The sequence below is a fragment of the Struthio camelus genome, chromosome 3, assembly GCF_040807025.1.
Source record: "Struthio camelus isolate bStrCam1 chromosome 3, bStrCam1.hap1, whole genome shotgun sequence".
In the NCBI taxonomy this organism is placed as follows: domain Eukaryota; kingdom Metazoa; phylum Chordata; class Aves; order Struthioniformes; family Struthionidae; genus Struthio; species Struthio camelus.
This window is the reverse complement of record NC_090944.1, coordinates 103,771,852-103,793,082: the sequence shown is the minus strand read 5'-3', so window position 1 is coordinate 103,793,082 and position 21,231 is coordinate 103,771,852. Positions and strand designations below refer to the sequence as shown.

General features: G+C 45.3%; 1 protein-coding gene across 3 annotated transcripts; it reads right to left on the bottom strand.

Moving 5' to 3' along the window:
- Positions 1-488: 488 nt before the first annotated feature.
- RSPH9 (radial spoke head component 9) lies at positions 489-20,375 on the bottom strand. 3 transcript variants are annotated; one of them, XM_068939482.1, is made up of 5 exons: positions 20,032-20,375; positions 19,721-19,883; positions 18,714-18,843; positions 17,955-18,101; positions 489-778 (listed from the first exon to the last, which is right to left on the bottom strand). In XM_068939482.1, exons 1-5 carry the CDS (start codon positions 20,256-20,258, stop codon positions 768-770), a joined length of 678 nt encoding a protein of 225 aa, XP_068795583.1. In that variant the 5' UTR covers positions 20,259-20,375; the 3' UTR covers positions 489-767. The 3 variants fall into 3 exon arrangements, with proteins under 3 accessions (XP_068795583.1, XP_068795581.1, XP_068795582.1); XM_068939480.1 differs by having other exon boundaries at positions 489-752; XM_068939481.1 differs by lacking the exon at positions 489-778 and adding an exon at positions 3,870-4,378 and having other exon boundaries at positions 20,032-20,315.
- Between the last annotated feature and the right edge of the window lie 856 nt (positions 20,376-21,231).

The following is a 21,231-nucleotide window of genomic DNA, read 5'->3' as shown; positions in this document are numbered from 1 at the left end:
GTTTTGCAGACAACTGGGTGATGCGCACAGCTAAATTTTTTCTACAGTAATGTTTTCTACCATGAGCTGGAAAGGCCCCTCTAGTTTTGGTGACGCCTAACATCTGAAAAACAAGATACCCTTCTCTCTTCAATATGCATTTCTGGAGCTCGGGGTTTAGTACAGATCCCTCAAGAGTATGCATCAGGTTTCCCCTCTGACTCCAAGGCAGAAACTCTATTTTTGTTTGGCATTCATGGATGACAGCAGGCGTTCATTTGTGTTGCCTCCAAATGAGTTTTTCTGTAAGCATGGTGTCTTTGTTTTCAGACAGATGGCCTAGGTTTGATTTCTGACCTAGGGCTCTGCCTTTCCTGGATGAAATGTCATTACTATCTAAAGGATCTGCAGTGACACATTACAGGGAATTCACTCTGGAGTTGAGGGAGGACTGCACACAGTGAAGTCCTAGGAAACAATCAGGGCCAGAGTCCAGACAAAGAATCCTGTTCAAAGTGCAGAGGTTTCATATAGTTATTAGAATAAGCAATAAACATAGATGTCAAAGGATAACATCCAAATGCTCTTGAGTCATCAGCACAGGCAGCAGGGTCACAGCATGAAGGGCAGATCTAAGTTCTTCTCACCGGTGCCAAAGTAGACGTAGCCATATTGCTTGGTCATTGGGACATGATAGAACGTCAATCCCAGCCACAGCAGGCTCCTCAGCACCACCACGATGCCTCCCTTCTCCACGTGGACAGTCCAGGAGCCTGTATGAGAACGTGCTAATGAGTCACTGCAAATGAGAAAGAAGCAGCGTTTCTGGAGCAGGAGACATAGGTTCTGACACCAGAAAAGAGAAGAGTCAAAGAGACCAGAAATTTCGATGCGCTTTCTCTCTTGTCACTTCAGCATTATAGGCTGCCCTCTTATTTCTAGATGTTTGTTTCTAGTTTCACCCAGCAGCATATTCCCACGGCCATGATGGTAACGTGATATGCATCACAGGAAGGGATGTACCACTGGAGCTCCAGACTTGCATACTTTATCCCTAGGAGTGAGTGCAGCTACTCTTGGCTACTCTTGAGAGTAGGCAGCAGTTACTCTAACAAGCCCTACAACCTAGCTGGTCTAGCTAATAGGCCGTCCAAGCTATACTGCAGTCCCGGGCAAATAGGTACAGATAGGAAATTTCTTCTCAAAATAAACTCACAGCATTATTAGTGAAAAGAGGAAGAAGGCACTTTCCTGCCCCAGGGAAGATTGGTTTCCCTGATGCAGGTACTGGAAAAGAGGAAAGAAGAGAAAGTTAAAAGCAGAGTATTTCCCGTCTCAGAAATTTACAGAAAAGGTTAATTCTCTCCAGTCTTTTTTGGCTCCACCATTGAAGGGGGTGTGCATGCTAGGGGCAAAGGGATTAGTTTCAGTGTTAATTTTGCTTTGGCTCTGCAGAGAAGTTTCTGAGCCAGTGTGAAAATGCAATTTCTCCTGGATGCAAGGAGCTCTGAGCCACTGAGTATTTGTTTTGCGCATGACATGACAGCCTGGGAACAATGCCGGAGGGGAGAGGGCAGGAGCATCAGCTTGGAACTGCCAGGAGAAGAAAATATGAGCTTCGGCACCAAACCAGTAACAACTAGAGGCTAAAACGTAGGGAAGAAGGTTCCTGCTGAATCTCCTTCATCTAAAAGCAAAAGCAGCAGGCCCAAATCGCTAAAACCGCAGTTGGAGCTGTTAGGATACTATTGGCCTAGAGTCCAGCTGTCAGGCTATCTGCACCTAAAGCCAAAAACTGCTACTTCCAGAGTAAGCAAAAAAACCCTAAAGTATTAGGCCAGTTAGACAGTATTCATCCTTGTAGATAATTTTAGGCTCATCAATTTATGCTGTGACTCATGCTTATTCATGTCATGGTTAGCCTGGGGGACTAACTAACGGCTTTTGTGATTGCTGTCAGCTGCCAGTCCTCCCCCTCCCAGTAACTTCTGACTCTTGGCCACTTTTAGTCACATCTGACAAAGGATGCTGAAGGGCTTAAATGCAGCAAATTCCTCCAACAGGTCTCCACAGGACGGGGTTGACTGTAGCTCCCAAAGCTATTTGTTTGGTCTGTCAGAAGCCAAGAGGAAGCAGTGTCTGTTTGGCTCGCCTGATAGCCAACAGGCAGCAGCTAGCGGCGCAATCAGTGTTTGCATAGCCTTGGGCTCTTGCATGCTCGCAGCAATACTTGTAGTTTGCCATCTAGCTGGATAAGAGACTACAGTAGTTGAGGGCCCGAGGGAGAGGAATTGACAGGGGAAGGTGAGGGGAAATGCATATATGAGGGGCTGCAGAATGACCAAACAACAACATGGTTCAAAGCCCTGTAAAATTAGGTGCCATGGGTTGTGCTGCCCACCTGTTATCTCACCGTTTCTTCTATTTGTAGTTTTGTACTTTTCAAAAGTTTCTTGGACACCATTGTTTCCCCAGTCTCTCGCAGTAGCATGTTCCACAGGTTTATTATCCCATAACATATGCAACATAATTCCTGTGTCATCTTTGACCTGTTAGTTTTTAAAGTACTCTCTTCAGTTTTGCACCAGAAATTGAACTAAATGAACAGCAAGAAACCCTTCCATTCTGGGACAGTCACTGAACTTTCTGACAAACCGATTCTGGCTGCAATATAAAAGTACAAAGGAAACATTCACAGCCTTTAAAGACTCCGGAGATTCCAGCATTGGAGAGTTTACTTCTGACTCACTCCACTCGATGTTTCCACTAAAGACAAACAGCTGGAATTGCAGCAAACCAAAGCACTATTTACGATGGGGTAGAATCAGTACAGGTGCATGCTCTCTTTGCACCTTCCTTGCACTGTGACATTCTTTGCACAGGTCCTATTTAAAACATGAGCTAGTGCCTTCACAAACACTGGTTTCACAAACAAGGCAACCATAAATCTCCCATGCAGTCTCCAGTGCCGCTCATATGGACACAAGATGGACTGCATCTTTGTCATAACTGGAGCAAATACGCATATTATGCTTCGGCCACTACCAACTCTAAATTGTGATTACAAATTCTGACTGACCGACTGAGTCTCCTACAAAATCTGCATGTTCTTCAGAAACTTCACTACTTGGATAGCATGGGAAAAACAGGTAGAAGAACACTTCATTACAAAGCAGATCATCCAGTGACTGAATCCCTGTCACTTCATGACTTCAGTCATGACTGAAGCACTACAGCCATCTGCTGTCAAAACCCAAGCTTTCAAACAACTTCTTGAACTTTGCCTCTACAAGTCTTCACCGTTTGCTAGTGGCAGCAGCCAAACTATGCATGGAGGTGTTGGGAAACAAGTAGCAAGCAAATGGATCGGAATGTAAGTGTGACAACTAATTTGTCTATTTCTCCTTTGAACACTGAACCAACTTCCCTTCCAGTGCAGAGCTGGTTCTTGCAGTTTCAACCTGTAGAATTAATCTGCAAGCCCTCTATCCAAATACCTGTGGTTCTTGCTGCAGTTTTACACATTGGCTTGCATGGAGGACTGAAAACTTTTGGAATCGTTTCTCTGACAAGAAGCTAATGGAATGAAGAACTCTTACTGTATTTGATTTTGCACTAGTCCACCAAGAAGCAAGTCTGTCAAGAACAGGATTGTGCCTTGCTGGATGGTGAAAGCCTTCAGGGATTACCCAGTTTGTTAATGCCTCCAAACATACTGGAAGCATCCAGCAGCCTGTGTACATATGATAACTTGCTGAACACATATACAATCTCTATTATAAAAGCAGATAATGATGAACTCTCTGCCCCAAACTACTTGCAATCAAAGAACAAAAGGAAATGCCTGGAGGACGGCAAGTGGGAAAGATGAGAGGGAAAACAGGGCTATTAATGCTGTCAAGAACTATATCGGGATTCAGACTTTTTGTTGGACAAATTCACAGAGAAGGTGGAGCACATCAAGTTCAGCTCGATTAAATCCGCATATCTGTGCTCTGGGGCAATACAGTACAAGCCCATGGTCTCCTCAGAGCATGGGCTCAGTGTCACACAGGCTTATCCATCTCTGTGGAGTATTCATCTGATCAAAGAAACTTCCCATACACCTTCAGACCGGGCAGGAATGAACAGAAGTAACTGAAAACAGCTCCATTCACTTTTATGCTAGATCTCTGAAAGCTGCGATGTGCAGCTGCTTCATTCCCAGCAGTCTGTCCCAAGTTACAAGCTCCCAAAGGGCTTGTTTGTCATTTCACAAATGTGAGACCTCCAGTGAATATTAAGGTGTTAAACTATATTCTCCAGCTCTAATTCTGATTCTTGATTCTACCTCTAGTTCTGTACAAGTATAGACAGTTTTGCTGGTGTTGCACAGTAAGTCTTCCTGTGAAATGAGGACCTGAACAAAAAAAAAAAAAAGCAGGTTACTCAATGCCAATCCCAACAGGGGCAAAGCAACATTGGTTGGGAACAGGAAGAATTATAAGGAACTGCCTGGAACTATAACATCATTTCCACTCATATCCTGTTTTCAGCCGTGATGATGACCAGTCTTAGAGCTGTTACTTATTCTGCACAGCCAAACAGCAGTAGCAATGCCACTTTCTGTCTTTTACTAACCAGACCACTGGGGTGATTTCTCTAATCCGGCTATCAATTGTGATTTATTCAGTTTACTTCCCCATCTAGACTTGTTTACAATACACAAAACCCATTTAGAAACTGCAAGCTGATACACAGTGCAGGTGTCTGCCTTCTAAGAAGATATCAGAAGAAAGTTCTGCAATCTATCTGCTGATTTCAATCCTTTTCTGAAAAGTTCAGGTGAATTAGAACCCAGTACCTCAGATACTAATTTTTACCATACCTCACCATGTTAGCAGCATTCAAGGAAATGTTTCAGGTAACAAAGTTAATGTCTGAACTCATGAGACATGGAGAAGGGTGTTTTCCTCAAGAGATCCAAGACAAACGTACCCTCTTCCCTCAGGTCTAATTTCATCATCTTCAGACAAGATGCTTTTTCAAGCCCACCTCTTCTTGTAGGAGTTTTAAATAGCCATGTCATAAATAACCTGAAAACTACTTTTTCAGTAGCTGATGAACAGTATAAAATAATAGCTTTTAAAAATCCTCAAATTCCTTAATCCTTCAATATTCCTTAAAAAAAAAAAAATATTTTCTCCTTCAAGAGAAAGCCTTAGAAATGCATCTAATAATACAATATAAAAAAGGCTCAGGAGAATTAGGAAAATTATATGCTGCAGTTATCCCACGTTTTTTACTTCCCTGCTTTACAAATGGCTCTTGGAGTAAGGTCATTGCATAGGAACGTAGGTCAGGAATTAATATAAAAATGCAGAAGCAGAATGCTGGGTTCTAATCCTTTGTTACACTGGCCCAGTGTATCACAGGGCAGTCCCTGCACTCTATCAGTACCTCTGTGTGAGGCAAGATGTTTCTTACTTGGAGACCGAGAAGCTCAGATCATCAGTCTATAATACGCACCAAGACTCTTAGGCAGAAATTGTCAAGAAATTAAAGAATTAAAATAATTATCATTTGCATTAGAGAGAATACAATTAGAACGAGGAGATGTCAAGTAAGAGCTGACTTTCCTAGAGTTAAACACTACTTTTAAGTTACACCTAAGTGTGAGCTGTAGCCTGTGTTGTGCCTAAACCAGGCAGCACGGTTAACTGCCCAGTGCTTTGCTCATCAGGCAAAGCTTTCTGAGGCACGGGGAACTGAAGGTCATTGCTCTCACGCTAGAGATTTTTCACAGTAACACTGCTCTGGTAAGGTTTCTATTCTTCAAAATACTTTTTTTTTTTTTTTTTTAAAAAAAAAAAGCAAGTTAATTCTTAAGCTGCACCCAACAAACCTAAGTAAGCCAAGCACTCTCTGTGCTGAAACTATTGCCTGTCGCTGCTCCAGAAGGGAAGGGAGGGAGCTGCTGTGTGGGAGGAAAGAGCATGGGAAAAATATCCACTGGATGAAGATCTGGAGCTTCCTATTCCCTCTTTGGAGCAAGCTGAAGCCTCCACCCCTCCAAACACAGGCAGGAATTCTGAGGAGCTCCTTACATCTTTCCCAAACAAGAAAGTGCTTTGAAGATCCTGATGCTCACCCAGTGTTAAACCACTGCCTTTTTTATGGCCCCTCAACAGCTGCCAGGACACCAGGACTGAATTTCAAAAGTCAACCTCCTTCTCAGCTGCTTCTTCCTTTCCAGTCGCCAACAGAAATCCCTGTCTCATCCCCCATGTCTGTCTCAGCTATGGGCTGAATCTTGTAATTCACAGGGGCAATGGGGTGCGTGTGACATTAGCTTTTAAACAAAAGCCTTTTTAAGAGGGCTGTTTTCAGAAGAACTTTCCTGCCATAACTGGTCCACTTTCAATATGACCTCTCATAACGTTGCTGCTCTGGAGTTGATTCAGCAATGCCTCATTTTGGAGCAAGCTTGAGAAGAAACGGCTTTTAAACCTGAACGGCCTGATACAGAGGCTTCATGTCCCAAAAGCTCACACAGGGTCATAAAAGTGACAATATCAATTCCTCTTCAAAGGAAGAAATGTCCCAAGGAAAAAGCAGCTACAGCATAGTTTCACTTACCACTAACAACACACTGCAGCAAGAGCACGCTATACCCTATCTTGGTACAGTCAGTCCTGGTTGAAAGCAAAGCACTGGGTTACTGGACAAATACTAATACCTAGAGAGGGGCAATACAAGCACTTCCCTTTGCAAAAGCAGTCGCTGCTTGACCCCAAGCACTTAGCTCTGAAAAGGCTACATTACACCCATGGGATTTAGCTTCTATTTCCCTCTAACAGAAAAATCCTACACTGGGGAGAGCTTCCTACTCTTAATTTGCTGTCTGTAGGGAACAAAGACAAATTGCAAAGCAGAGCAGCTGCAAGGAAAGGTCACTGTGCTCTGGCTCTTAACAAATTTCACCACACAGACATTTCACACACGGCCTACCAGCCATGAGGATACATCCAAACACTCTATGTGGGGCTCAGACCCCTTCATGCCACTTACTGGCTGCAAACTAAATCTCTTTCACTCCCTTGACACACCACCTGCACCCCATATGTTAACACTGCTGTCAATATTTCCAATTCCCCGTATAACTATTTAATAATAATGAAATAAAAACACAGACTGGTTGCAGGTTCAGTACTATTTTAAAAAGCCACCAGAGCCAGGAAAGTGGAGCTTACACACAGTCAGATGCTGCCAAGAGGCTCTTGCATGGTCCTAATGCCTGCCATGTTTTGACACAAGAAGCCAGCGATGCCCAAACCTCAGAGTAAAATAATCTCACTTCAGAGGCTTTTTCTCTCCATTTTCCTCTACCACTGGGAACTTCTCTGCAGCAAGAATGATAAAGACAGGCCTAGGCCTTTTGATTACGCACAAAGTACCTGCTTCCTGCCGACAAGGCATATTCTGGGGCTGCAGTGCTGTCCCAGATTCATAGTATTCAGGTGCCTTAGAGTGCTGGGTAAAATTCAAGCCAGAGTTAGTTAGACGTCTGACAGCATTGCAGCATAAACCAGTTGAAGCAGCCTCTACCTTCAAACACTTATTGCCCCCCATCACTCCTTCATCACAGAGACCGTAAAAGTGTTTGTTTACTGCTCAGTGAACCAGATCAGGGAAATGATCTGGCTGAAAAATAGTCTAGCCAAAAATAAAGAGTTATTTTTCCAGCTGGAATCTGGCTGCACAGGCAGCAATGCCAACACAAGAGAAGGGACAATACACAGACATAAATAAAAAGCAGAGGATGGGAAGGGCTGAAAAAGCTAGGACAGAAGTAATACACATCAAAGTACAGCCTCCCTTATAGCCCAGTTAGTTAGCCTTCTGGTCCTAAATCCAACTGATAATCAGAACAGAGCTAGAATTCTTTCTCCCACTAGCTCTTCTTTCTCTTAGGGGAAAAAAAAAGGGGGGGGGGGGGGAAGAGAGAGAGAGAGAGAGAGAGAGAGAGAGAGAGAGAGAGAGAGAGAAAAGAAAAAAATGCAGACTTCGCACAGAAAGCATCTGGAACAAGGATTTGGAATGGGGCTGTGCACTACAGGAAACAGCAAGACAATATACAACCAAAACTTATGAGGAGTGGGAAAAGCCGATTAAGATCCCAGCTATTTGGATTCCAACAATTACAGTACTGATTATTGTATATTGGGTCTTCTGTAGTAGATTCAGAAATCTCTTGGAGTAGCAAAGCACCCTCCTTCCAAAGTGCAGGTTTCCGCTGGATCCCGTCACACTCCATATTTCTTGTTCAGCTGGTCGCTGTGGAAACGTTTTTGGAGCGTGCCAGGAGTCACGTAGCATCTACCTGGGGAGCCCCTGCATTAATCCGTCACCTTCGTGGGCTTCTGTGAGCCTATTGGTTAGTAGGGGAAAAAAAAGGAGTCTCTCACCCCTCCTTGCTCTGAATGAAAGACGCTTCCTCTAAATCTTGCTACAGGATTTCAGCTCAATTCAGCTTCTTTGGGGCTTTTGTCACCAAACAAATGTGATGTCTTTGAAAGAAAGATTAACAGTTTGATGAAAGGATGCAATGGACAGCTTTGTTCTGGCCTTCTTCCCCCTAGAGCTTTCGGTCACTGTCACTTTCTTAACCAAGGGAGAATATCTGTCTGACTCTCAGAGGAGATTATGGCCACCTTGTAAGATTCTGCCTCTCCTGATCACAATGTGCTGCCCACTTTGAGGAGGTGATGATGACGAACAGGCTGGATTAGGGGCAAAGAACCTCACATTGATCTCTGAATTCTGCGAGAAAACAAAGCAGGCAATGCTGGGATTCAAGATCCACTGAATGCTTAGAGCACATCCAATTTTCTCTCCTGCAGGAGGGGCAAGGCTACAAACCCTGTCATTGCCCAAGTAAGACTTCTTACCTCATCAGCAAGTTAGCAGGACTAGTTAAAAGGACTTAAGACAAGGAACAGATGGCATGGATCATAAACTGTGGATGTTTTCATAATAGGCTCAACATGAATTCTGGCCCAATTTACCTGTAAGGTTTACCAGTTTCTGAGAAGACTGTCATACAGAGCATATCCATGCAGCATAGAGCATTTGTGCTGATACTTAAGCTAATTCTGAACACTAAAGATGGCTAAACATCTTCTGCTACCTGGGAGAGTCTGGCTATCTCTCCACAGCACAACTACTGTACAAATATACCCGTAGATCAACCATCCGTCAGCCTTTTCCCTCTCCTTGCAGCCTCTTCAGCACGCTGAATCTCAACCCATATGATATTTGTGCAGAGCAAAACAAGACAATGCCTGTTGACTCCCTCCCTGCAAAAGTTCTATGGTCGAAGGAGCAGCAAACAGCAATGGAAAGCTGTACGCAGGGCTGGCACAGTCATCTGCTCAGCAGGCAGGAACTGCCGCTTCTTCTGTGGAGCCCTTCCAGCAATAGATCGTTGCTAGCAAGAGGTGACCAGCTAAGGCTCCTTCTGACCTCTGGTAACACAGAGGCTGCCGTGGGCTTTCCCCTTTGAGTAATTTTTCATCATTCCCTAGAAAAAAGGTTAGTCCAAGGCTGACCGATGTGGTGATAAAACTACATCTTCCAGTTCTAAGAGGCTCTACCTGCATTTCCCATCAGTTCAGCAAAAAGTTTATCTCCCTTTTCATGTCCAGTGAACCAAGACCTGAAATGGAGACAGGCTGTGCAATGATTTCTTTTACTGAGGAAGAATAAACTTTTAATACAATCCCTGGAAAGCTGCTGAAAAGACTCTGCTTCTGTCCTCATTATTTCACTGTAGCAGTCAGGAGGGCAAAAGACTCCACCACAGTTCTCAGTTGATGGGCAGCCCTGCTCCAGTATAAACTCATCCAAGGCCTCTGACTAAACAAGACCCCTGAAGTGATACAGACCAAGGACCCAGAAGCAGTGAATGCACTGCTTTATTATCCATAGACACAAAGCCCAAGGTAAACAGACTTCTTTCCAGAAATCAAGGCAGTCCATGGACAGCCAGTCAAAAGCTATAATACTAGCTGGCTCTGGAGTCCTCCTGCTGTGCTGCCACATGAGAGATTCCAGTCTAATCTTGAACTCCTGAGCTGGCAGCACCTCAGCTGCAGGAGGAACATGGTGTATTGCTCCCAGTCTCTTGGGTCACTGAAGGAGTGGCCCTGTCAGATTCTATAGGCTCCACAGTCCACACACGCCACCAGCAAAGAGGATGAGCGTGTCTACCTTTGAAGAAGGAAGGAAACATGCTTATCTGTTTGTGTATGTCCATTGCATGCCTGTGACCACTGAGGATGCTAAGAAAGCTTTTGAAGAGTTCAGTGTCCATTTCAGAAATGGTCTAAGCTTGGAAGGGACATAGTCTCTTCTCCATACCTACAGTTCAAGAGGTCAGTATACCACACACAGTCTGGGAACTCTGGCCTCACCTTCGACTCAATCTGATGCTCTTCTCAGTGCTTTTCTTTCTCACTTCACTTTTCTGCGGTTTCCTTTTCTGTGCTCGGCACTGAGAATGCTGGCACCATAGTGCACCCTGCTGGAAGGCAGCAGATACGGCCATCCTAGAATTATTTCTACGGATGGCCGATTTCAGTTTTAAAAGAAATTCGGGCACCAGATAAAACCCCTGCTTTCAATAATAACCCACTAAGACACCCACTTGGTTTGATTCCCATATCTGAAGGCCTCCAGCTGTTTCGATCCACACCCATCTGCTGTACTCCTTCTGTATCACTGTGTTATGAAGCTTGTTTGTAAAACACCACACAAACGTCAGATAACTCCATGGGATACCACAGCTCAGCTTCAGAGATGCACCAGTCCTAAGGACCACTGCTCCTAACCAAGAATGAGGATAGCTGTGAGCCACACTAGGTATTCTGGATTACACTGTAGGCCACCTCTTTTTCCCCTCACTAATGCGGCATTGCCTTCCCATTCATTATGGGTCTTTTAGTTTGGATTTCAGTGAGACAGCTTGAAAAGCCTTGTCCCCGTGTGGCTCTTGGCAGGCTAAGGAGTAAAGTGCTCTTGCTCTCAGCTTTCACAGAGCTGGGGAGGTGCTGCTTATTGTTAAGCAATGAAAGGGGAGGGCTCAGGTCACATCTGTGAAATGTTAGCAGGGAAGGGAGGCTGGGTGAAAGTAGGTGGCCAGCACAGCATAGCACTTTGCTGGATTTTGCAAGGCCACTGGGGAGATAGGCAGCCATTTGTCTTAGAACCCTGATAACAGGCCGACTTGCTCTCTGCTGGCTAGCTGGGGGTTGTAAATACCTCCGCAGACATAGACTCTTCAAATGGCTGGAGACGGAGACTGATAGGAGATTAATCGCTTGGGGGGGGCGGGGGGGAGAGGGGGAAGGAGGGGGCTTCGAAAGGGAGTTAATTAGGTGTGTTAATGCACAGAGATAAAGCAGGTTCATGTCTGCGGGCCCTCTCCCTCCCAGCACCTAGGCTTTTGGGGCAGCTATGATGAGGCTACCAAAGCGGCCCTTAAGAGCGGCCAAAGGAAACACAGCAAGACGCTATCTCCCACTCAAAAAATGCGACCTCTCCATCTTCAAGGGCCCATTAAGCACCAGCTTTTGCTAAACTGATAAAGTGTGTGCTAATGAAGCTCAGAGGACGGGAGGTTAGTGTTTTAACCCAGGCTACTGTTCAGCAAGTTTACGGAAAAGCTAGTGCCAAATGTATCCGGCCAAGGAAATGGTCACAAATCCTTTTGTCTGTAATGCCGTGTAAGGAACACTTTCTGATGAAGAAATAGAGCTACAGACTGAGCAGCTGTTATCTCCTCCACAGTCAAAGTGGTAACGGAGTTGAAATGATCTTCCTCCCAGGCAGTTTTCTCCCTCCTCTAGCAAAATCTTGAAACAAGAGGACAAGACTATGATCCATCCTGCCACTGTATGCCCATTTAGGATGCTGCCATGAAATCTCTCCCTGCGTTACGCCGAGTCAGGAACTCCATCTGAGAGAGTCTCAGCTCAGTTGAGTCTCCAGAATGGACAGTGAAGTGACCAGTCAGGAACCTTCTCAGAGCCCTTTTAAGCCTTCAAGCATCATAGTTCAGAAAGCAAAGCCAGCTGTTCTGAGAGTGCTGTGCCTCCACTCACTGTCTCAGGACCCCACTGTCACCTTTGTGTCCTTGTCACTGACAATGAAGAAGCCTGAGCTAAAAACATCACCCTCCAAAGCCATTGTGAAGTTTATAGCCAAGGAAACCAGGAAATCATCTGCTCTGGGTTCCTACCTGCCACTGGCCATTAAATTTCATCTAGTTATTCATGTCTGTGACTAGTAACTTACATTTGCATTTGGCTAAAACACATCTCTGAGAAGGACGTTCAGCATGATGCTAAGATACCAAGAGACATCGAATCGTCTCTTGCCCTTAATAGCAGGTAATCATTTCACTGTTAAAATTTGTATCTAATTTTTCATTTCAATTTTTCTAGCTATAATTTCCAGCTGCTGGTTCCTGTTATGCCGCTCTCTGCTATACCAAATAGACCTTCAGTACCCAGTACTTAAATTCCATGGAGTATTTACACAGTGTGATACAGTCATTTTCATGTTCTTTTCCGTAAGATAAACGGATTGAACTGTTTATGTCTCTCATCAGCCCTTGAATCATTTTGTGGCTCTTTTCTGCAACCTCTCCAGTTTTGCAATGTGCAGTAATCCAGTCCTCATCCCACCAATAGTATACGCAAAAGTAAAGTCACCTCCCTATTCCTATTTGCTACGCCCTTGTTTATACGTCCATAGATCATATTAGCCTTTTAAGTCTCAGCATCGGACTGGGAGCTCATGTGGAGTGGGACGTGCCTGGATTTCCTTTCAGAGCCACAGCTTCCAGAATGCAATTCTCAAAGTCTGGCCTGTACTCCCTGCTCTTAGATACAGGATTTTGCAGTGAGCTGCATCAAAGCGTATGTCATTTAAGTAAACTCAGCTTACCAGATCTCTCTGGCTGTCCTCTCCTCGTCATTATCAGTCTTTCCACCAGTCCTTTACTTCTAGATCACTTATAAACATGTTGAAAAGTATCAGTGCCACACTAGTCCCAAATAAAATCCCTGCTGAACCCCTCCAGAAACACATCCCCATTCAGTGATTTCTGAATCACAGCTACTAATCAAGATCAGTTTGGGGAAATATTTCTGCAGTGCTGGGATTTATTAATCAGCATAAGTATGCCACAAGTCTCCTGAGGTAATGCTTTCAGGAGTAAGTTATCTTACTCTGCCAGTTTCATTTTTTTGTCCCACAGTAAAGGTTGCCTAATTCTACCCTCCCTTATTAAACAGTCTGAAAACTGACTGAAACAGTATTTATTGTCTTTATATGATGCGAATCTATATTCTTGTTTCCTTCCAAATGCAAATCAGAAGTAAAACCAGAAACAGAGCATTTCTGCCCTTCCACATTCTTTTCAGCCATTTTACTATCACCATTTAGTAGGAGTTTCCAGTACCGTTGCTTTTCCTCTTGATATACTTGAAATATTAAGAAATTGAAATGGAAGGGCTTCAAATGGAATTGAAGCCAATATACTTGAAATATTGGCTTCCTTACGGAAGCCAAAGTCAAACTAGCAAACCGTGGATTTCTCCGGATTATCCTGGCTCCCTTTGTAATTTTCTACTCATTATAAGCTCCAATTTATATCAATCATTAACCGTCCCCAATTTTCTTTATCTTCTTTTACATTGCTTTTTTATTTCTAATTCTTGCTCTCAATCCGCCAATGAATTGTGATAGGCTTTCAACTTTCAACTAAAAGCAGCTATATCTTGACTGAGAGTCATGACTTTTGAATAAAATCTTCTCATAGAAATCCTATTTCCATTCACATGTTTTCCTGCCTAGCTTTTTCTTTCTCTTTGCCTCTGACATACCTCCCTTCCTGCATCACTTTTTAACCAGCAGTGCCCTGCTGGTGTCCCTTATCTCCATATCAAAGTTATCTATCTGATCCAGTAATTTGTAACAAACCTTCAGAATCAGCCTAATGCCTTTCTAAACTGTAGTTTGGAAGTACCAGGAAAGTGAATTCTCCATCCCCTATTTTATTTCCTCACAAGCTTTCCATTCTTCACTAGTACCTTATGCTTTCTCCTGCTTTCTCCAATCTCTTTCCTTCATCCTTTCAGAACAAAGCACTGCCTGATCTGATACTGTGGTCACAGTAAAGTCATCCATCCCCCTCCATTTTCACTTTCCCCATCATGCCCATGCCTGTCAAGTGACTATTATTTCATATCTATGCAACATTAGGTCAAGTGAAAATGCTGCAGGCATGCTAGGAATTATTGCTATTTGCTTGGCCAAACTTCATTCCATTGTTTACAAGCACATGAAAAACAGCCATGACTCCAGTTCCTAAAACGCTATTGGCCAGGGTGACAAACTCCACGCAAAAGAAAGGACCGTGCTGGCAATCTGCCAGCAGCTCAAAGGCTACATCTAATTGTGCATAAAGTTGAGCAGATTGCCTGCTTAGACTAGAGCAAACAAGCTTATCTTTAATGCAGACATATGGCCAGCAAAACCTACAGATCCCAGCATGCAATGTTGTGGCCAGCTGGCCATTTGGATCAGAATGAAGCATTACAGTGGTGACAGAAGATCAGTATCACAAACCCTCCATGTTCAAAAATCATGAGTCAGGCCGCTCAGATTCATGAGTTTGGCTCAGAGAGCAGGAGATTTTTAAAGGAGATAAATAGACTGAATATCTTTTGAGGTGGTAGGTTTCACATTCTCCCACCCTCCTCTGCAATCATGAAAAAAAAAATGTATTTTCTTCATAAAAGCTAAGATTCTCACCTAATCACTTGCCTCTGGGAGTTGAGATGCTAAGAAAAAAAAAAAAAAACAGAGAGACTCCCAGTTTGATCAGGGGAGGAGTAGCAACATATTCTGAACTCTTAGAGTGCAGAGATAACCAGATAGATAGACACACAGACAGAATCTGGAACTTGCAATCGCCATAGACATCACTTGTAAAGATAAGGGTGGCAGACAGTTCTGTTATAAAATTCTAGTTGTTCCAATCTTGCACTAAACTCTCTGCGTTGTATCCTTTCTTCAAAATGGTTTTAACTTCCTTTCTTCCCACCTCTCAGCTGTCATACAAAATCTCTCTGCCTCCAACTTTCCATTCTGTAAGACACCTCTGCTCTCCTATGTATGACATGCCATACATTTTATGACAGCTACCCTCTTGACAGCCATCACAAATGCTCAGTCTCCAATTAATAAGAAAACTGCTCCAATAGAGCTTTTACTTTTAGACAGGGAAAAATCAGCCTTTAATCTGTCAGGCCTGTTCTTTAGCTATTCTAAGATGCTAGGGGAATTCTAAGGGCCAATGCAGGCTGGGAGCGTCATTCAAATGTCGGTCACCCACTGGTCCCTTTTTTGTGTATTTACTAAGGGCAGAGTCAGCTCTAGTGATACATTCGGGAATTCCTGCTTCTGCTTTGACAATAACTGCTCAAGAAAGGGTCTAGCCAGGAAAGGCAGGAAATGCTTCAGGTCAGAATGAGGGTATTTGCCAGAGCTGTGTACAACGTGCAAGAATAGGAAGAGTCCTGCTCTGAGTCAGGACTAATATGCACTAGCAGAGCTGAAGAAAGGTGATCCAAGAACCAGAGTTTGAGTACCTTGCAACCAGGCTTTGGCAGAGCTGTGCTGATAAAAATCAGCACAAAGCCTGTGTCTGCCCCTTTTTCTTTTTTCCCCCCACATTTTCACAAGCAACCAATACTTTAGGCAGCCTGAATGCTGATTAAATAGGTGGGTTGTTCTTTCTTTAATGTCAGAGCTCCTATCTGCATGTGATAGAATGCAATTAGAGAGGTTACATGTCTTGCTGATCCTGTAATCAGTTCCTGTCTTGATTCCTTAGCCTGACAAATTCATCCCATCAATCCCCACATTCAGTCATTCAGTCCAAGAAAGAGCAGGGCAATACAGCCAGAGCTGTGCAGGCACTGTGATCAATCTTTTCCTCTTCCGTTCAGAAGCACTCAATTGCACTTGAGCTTGGGTAGTCTTTGAGAGGTAACTTTGTTGAAGAGACTGAGATCTGCACTAACAGCAACAACCTTCCCTGAAAAGGGGGCAAAGGTTCTCGCTTCCACTGACCTCAGGTTGTTACAGGAAGCCAAACATGCCAATGGCATGGCGGAGCCCTGCTTTCAACCTGCCACTGGGTAAAACACAGCTGCAAGTCAAATTTGATTGAAGGACTTCCACAAAACCACCATCTTCATGTCTAATACACTGCATGACCTGAAATCACAGAGCCACTGCAGCAGGAGATGAATCTGTTTCCATTAGGAAACTCGCACCAGGGCCTAAGAGTCTGGAAGCTAATTTGCATCACAGAGCTGTTTTTAGCTGCCTTGTTTGTGATAGGGAATGGCAGCTTCAAAAGACTGCAGATCTCATACTGCAGTTTCCCATCTGGTTCAAGGGATTACAAAACTAAGCAGTTTCCCTATTACAAAAACTAGAAAAGAGGAGGAAAAGAAATTAAACAGTGGCATAGCCTGAACTGCCATATGCAACTGCCACTAAAATTTTCTTAGGAGGTATCTGGAAACCCACGTGTGATACTCCTTTTTGAGTCAAAAGGGCCAACTCAATGAGCTACTGTATGTAAAGATGTGGAGTCCCTCCAAACTACACCTCTGGAAAATGGCAGCAAGGACGCTCCCAATAAGTTGGACAACGGTTTTTCATTTTAACAGTGTTTACACTCAGAAGAGGCAAAAAAGTTCAGAACTCAGGCCTGAGTTCACCAGATTCTTTCGCAGTACTTTTTTGGCAAAGGAAAGTTTGGGCATACACACACACACACATATGTTTTGGACAAAGTCTGGAAAGCTATTTACAGCACTGGCAGTTCTCAGTCCTTCCATCCAGTTCCATCTGTCTCTGAGAGCTACTGAAGGGCTGGAGTAAAATAGCAAACCTAAATCCTGATTGTGTCCCAAAAATCTTCCTGTGGAACTCCTTGGCCCCAAACAGAAAAATCCAGCAAATCAGCAAAAAGCAGTTAGAAACAAATAGCAAATCATTCCTACTTTATAAGCATAATGCTTTTCTGTATAATTATGTGCATTTCCATATGTACTGCAGTAACAAGGAACATAACTGCAGACTGGGTGAGATATATAAAGACTTGCTCTCACTCCGAATGAGAAACTAGATCTCATTCAGAGCTCCAGAAGCAAAACTACCACATAATCCAATCTGCTAACATCTCTTTAGAGAAGCATCCTGTCAGAGTTGTCCCATGGAGGCTTTAAAACAGTTGTCCAGTAGACCAGGAGGGATGCGGACTGATGATGCACTGCTGCGCGCACATCCTCCTTCCACACTATCTAATACCGCTAGAGTACAGATTATTCCATGTTACAGCATTTCTAACACAGTTTATCAGAGGAAAGTTTGAATCTAGCCTCTCAAAGATATCAGTTTAGTGTTAATGAGAGCCCATTTAGATAAAGGAGAGCAATACTGGGTGGGGATGGGAGGTGTGAAATACTTTAAACCACATAAATTCCCTCTATCACCGGCAGAGTTATCTCCCCCTATGGGCACCAGCTGTCGCAGACTTCACTGCAGTCAGGAGGGAACGTGGCACTGTGGCAGAGAGGGGAACTGATGCTATATGGTCAGAAGATAACCTGTCGTGAGGATATGACAGCCCTCAGGCACTTAGGTCTTACCATCTTAAGTGTTTATATTTCTTAAAAGGGGAATCAAGTACAAGATTCCAGTAAAGGAAAAAGTTCCTTTACAGATTAGCAGGGGCTTCTCCCAAGCATATGAGCTCCAGAGTAACCTGCACATTGTCTACTCAGCACTTCCCAGACTACTCAGATTGTCTTCCCTTTCATTTTTTCTCTTGACACTGCTCTCTTTACCTTTTGGAATATCATGCTCCAGAGAGTCCAGAAAGTCTGTGGATGGGTCCAGGTCAGCCTTTTCCAGCAGTGTTTTATTCTTCAGGTTAACAGGCTCAGTAAAATGAAAATAGGAACTTAACTTTTTTGCTTCCGTCAAAGAAAGACCTGCAAACAGTCATTGGTAACCATCAACACAGTGAGCTGGGCTAATATACATTATATGGCATAATGTCTTATTATTTTTTCTAAAGTGCAGAGCGCAGGACAGAATCACAGTCTTTCTCCAGTGGGCACCACGGAAGTCCAAAGACTTGCCAGAAATGGGTGACAGCACACACTGTGCATTGCAGACCATACTAACTGCAGTCTCAGATAAGCAATGGGCGTCCAGTCAAGACCAACTCTCTTTGCCCCTTCGGTTACATCCTATATCTAGATGGAGAATTCTCCTACTACTGCAGCTATAATTGCTGAACCCTGGCATGAACTATACACAGACAAATGACACTATAGGTTAAATGACTCAGAGCCATTAATGTCTCTCCTCCCACCTTCCAGAGTTGAATCATGCACCTGAACCTGATTACCTGATTATATTCACAGCTCTACAGGTTGAATCAAAATTGTAGGAGTGGCACTGGATTCTCTCCTCTCTGTTCACCTAACCCAAAAAACAAACCTGAAACCAAAACATCAGCTAGAGAGAGAAAGTCATCTTCGTTTACAGCCTTTATGATCAAAGTACAGTTGATCCTGATAAAGACAATGAGAATTTACCTTCAAAGTTTCTGTTTTCATGCACAGACCCCTGGGGAGTCTTCACAAATGAACCCCGGGGGATGATACCAACTGCTTTATCTATCTGTTCTATCGTAGCTACAAGGCGGGCCTCCTCCTTGATCACGGGCTTTAAAGAAAAATAGGCAAATTTTAGAGGTAGGACTTTCCTTGTTTTCTATACTGAAAATAAACTCAAGGTGACAATAGAAACCACAACAGACTCCTCAGCTTGGAGCCTGAAAGCACTAGGAGGATGATCACAAATCAGAAATTCTTATCCTAAGATAGGACAGAAAACGTGGCTAGGAGCAGACATTCTAGACTCACTAGGGAACTGACTGTCCCTCCCTTCATCCATCCTTTCTTCCTTCTCAGTTAACCTACTTGTAACTTGCAGATACCATTTTGCATAACTGAATAGGCAGTTCCTGTATAAAGCCTCAGACACTGCAATGAGGATCTGTACCAATTGTGCATAATACAACATAAAGGAGAAAGGCTAAGAATGTTCGTGAGCCCTGCTTAACTCCAGGAGCGACTGGAGTAAGAGTCGAGAAGCTGTTGCTACACAGTGACAGAAGGCAGGAAGCTGTGTATATTCTGCCTGAAGCGAATGGGGAGATTCTTGAGGACAGATATTTTAGAAGGAGCATTACCTGCAGCTAATACTCCAAGGACTAGAGAACAAGCCACAGGAACAGCTCATCTTAACAGATGGGAGATGGGCTATGTTCACACTGATCCGGCTTTTCCAACTTTTAGGGCATCAATTGGTGGTACCAAGGCAAAAGTGTACTCGTTCTGAAGGAGGAGCTACTCCCAAGTGGGAGATTTTGTCCAGAACCACACAAGTTAAATGCCAGTTAACAAATGAGTAGGAATTGGGCCGTTTCTGTGACCCATCAGCTGCGTATTACCAAAGAGGAGCAGCCGTCCCCATCTGTTCAGGGTGAGTGAGAAACTGCTGTAGCGAAGAGTGTTCAGAAGTGTTTTGTTGTATTTACCTCCTGCCCGTCTTCAAACAATTTTTCAGCCTCTTCTGCTCTTATCTCAGTGAGCTCATACTCAAAAGAGGGATCCCCCTGGAAACGGCCCTTCAGCTTCTCAGCCTGCGCAACCATTTCCTCGCTCGCTGGCGGCAGGAGGCTCCACTCCACGCAGTCCAAGCTGTCAGCGACAAGCAGGGCAAGGCCCGAGCCCACTGAAGCGCAGTGCCCGCCGTAGCCCTGCCAGAGCCCCCCCGCCCTGGGACGCAGCAAGGCTCCCCCTGCCCTCCCTGCCCGCCGGCCCGGCCCGCGGCACCGGCCCCCCGCACCTGTAGAGGCGGCTGCGGGGCACGGCGCGGTCGGGGCCCAGCCCCTCGGCGATGTAATAGGCACCGCGGAGGCCCTGGATGCGGCCCCAGAACCAGACCCGCTCGAAGCGGTAGTCGCGCTGCAGGAGCAGCAGCGAGGCCCCCAGCGCCGCCCGCTTCTCCGGGCTCAGCCCCGCGCCGCCGCTGGCCACCTGCTCCAGGCCGCCGGGCAGCGACGCCGCGTCCATGGCGGCGGCGGCGGCGGGGAGAGACGCCGCTGGCCCGTTGCCAGGCAACCGTCGCTAGGGCGGGCGGGAGCCGCGCCGTTGCCGCGGCTCTGAGGTCAAAGGTGACCGCTTACTTCCGCTGGGGGGTGGGGGGGAGCGAGAACCGCCTCTCGCCGGCGGAACCACAGCGTCACTCAAATTCAGCGCCGTGGAAACGGGGCGGGGCGCGCGAGCGCGCGAGGAGCGGCGTCGCCATGGCAGCGGCGGCTTCCCTCCTCCCCGCCCCCCCTCCCCGCTGCCATGGAAACGGCACGGGCCGGCGGGCACGGGCGCGCAATGGCGGCAGCGCCGCGCCGCCGCCATCGACAGCGGGCCGCGGGCCCAGCGCCGGGGCCGGGGCGAGCCCCTCACGGCGGCCTCTGTAATTCAGCTGCGGCAGGGCCCCGGGGAGGCCGGAATCAGGCCAGTCCGTTCTTAGTTCAGCCCGCGGCTTGGCCTGGAGCAGCCTGGGCCCCAGGAGAAAGCGGCGTCTCGGAAGGAGGCTGCGGCCGGCCGCCTGCGCAGGCGGATCCGGGTGCGCGAGTCCTGTGTAGAGTCCGCCCTGACCCCAGCCCCAGAGACGCTGTGACAAAACACCTGCTAGGAATGCAATTAGAGGTGCCTCTCCTGCGTGGTTCCTGGACTTTAAGAGGCCTAAACCCACATGTAAGTCCGAAAAACAGGAAGATAGGCAACTACGTTGTTGTGCCTTGGTTGGGATGCCACTCCGGGATCTGTATTCCCCACTTATTACACGAACAACAGCAAAAAAAACCCCTCCCAGTCTCACTACTTACTGTGTCCTTTTTACTGATCTTATTATTTTGCTCACGTATATCTATAAATACATTCTTTTTTATTTATAAACGTCAGCATTCAGATCACTGGTTGGGGACCCATTTTGCTGAATCACATCAGACATCCACAAAACAGTTCCTGCCCTAAAAAGCTTGCA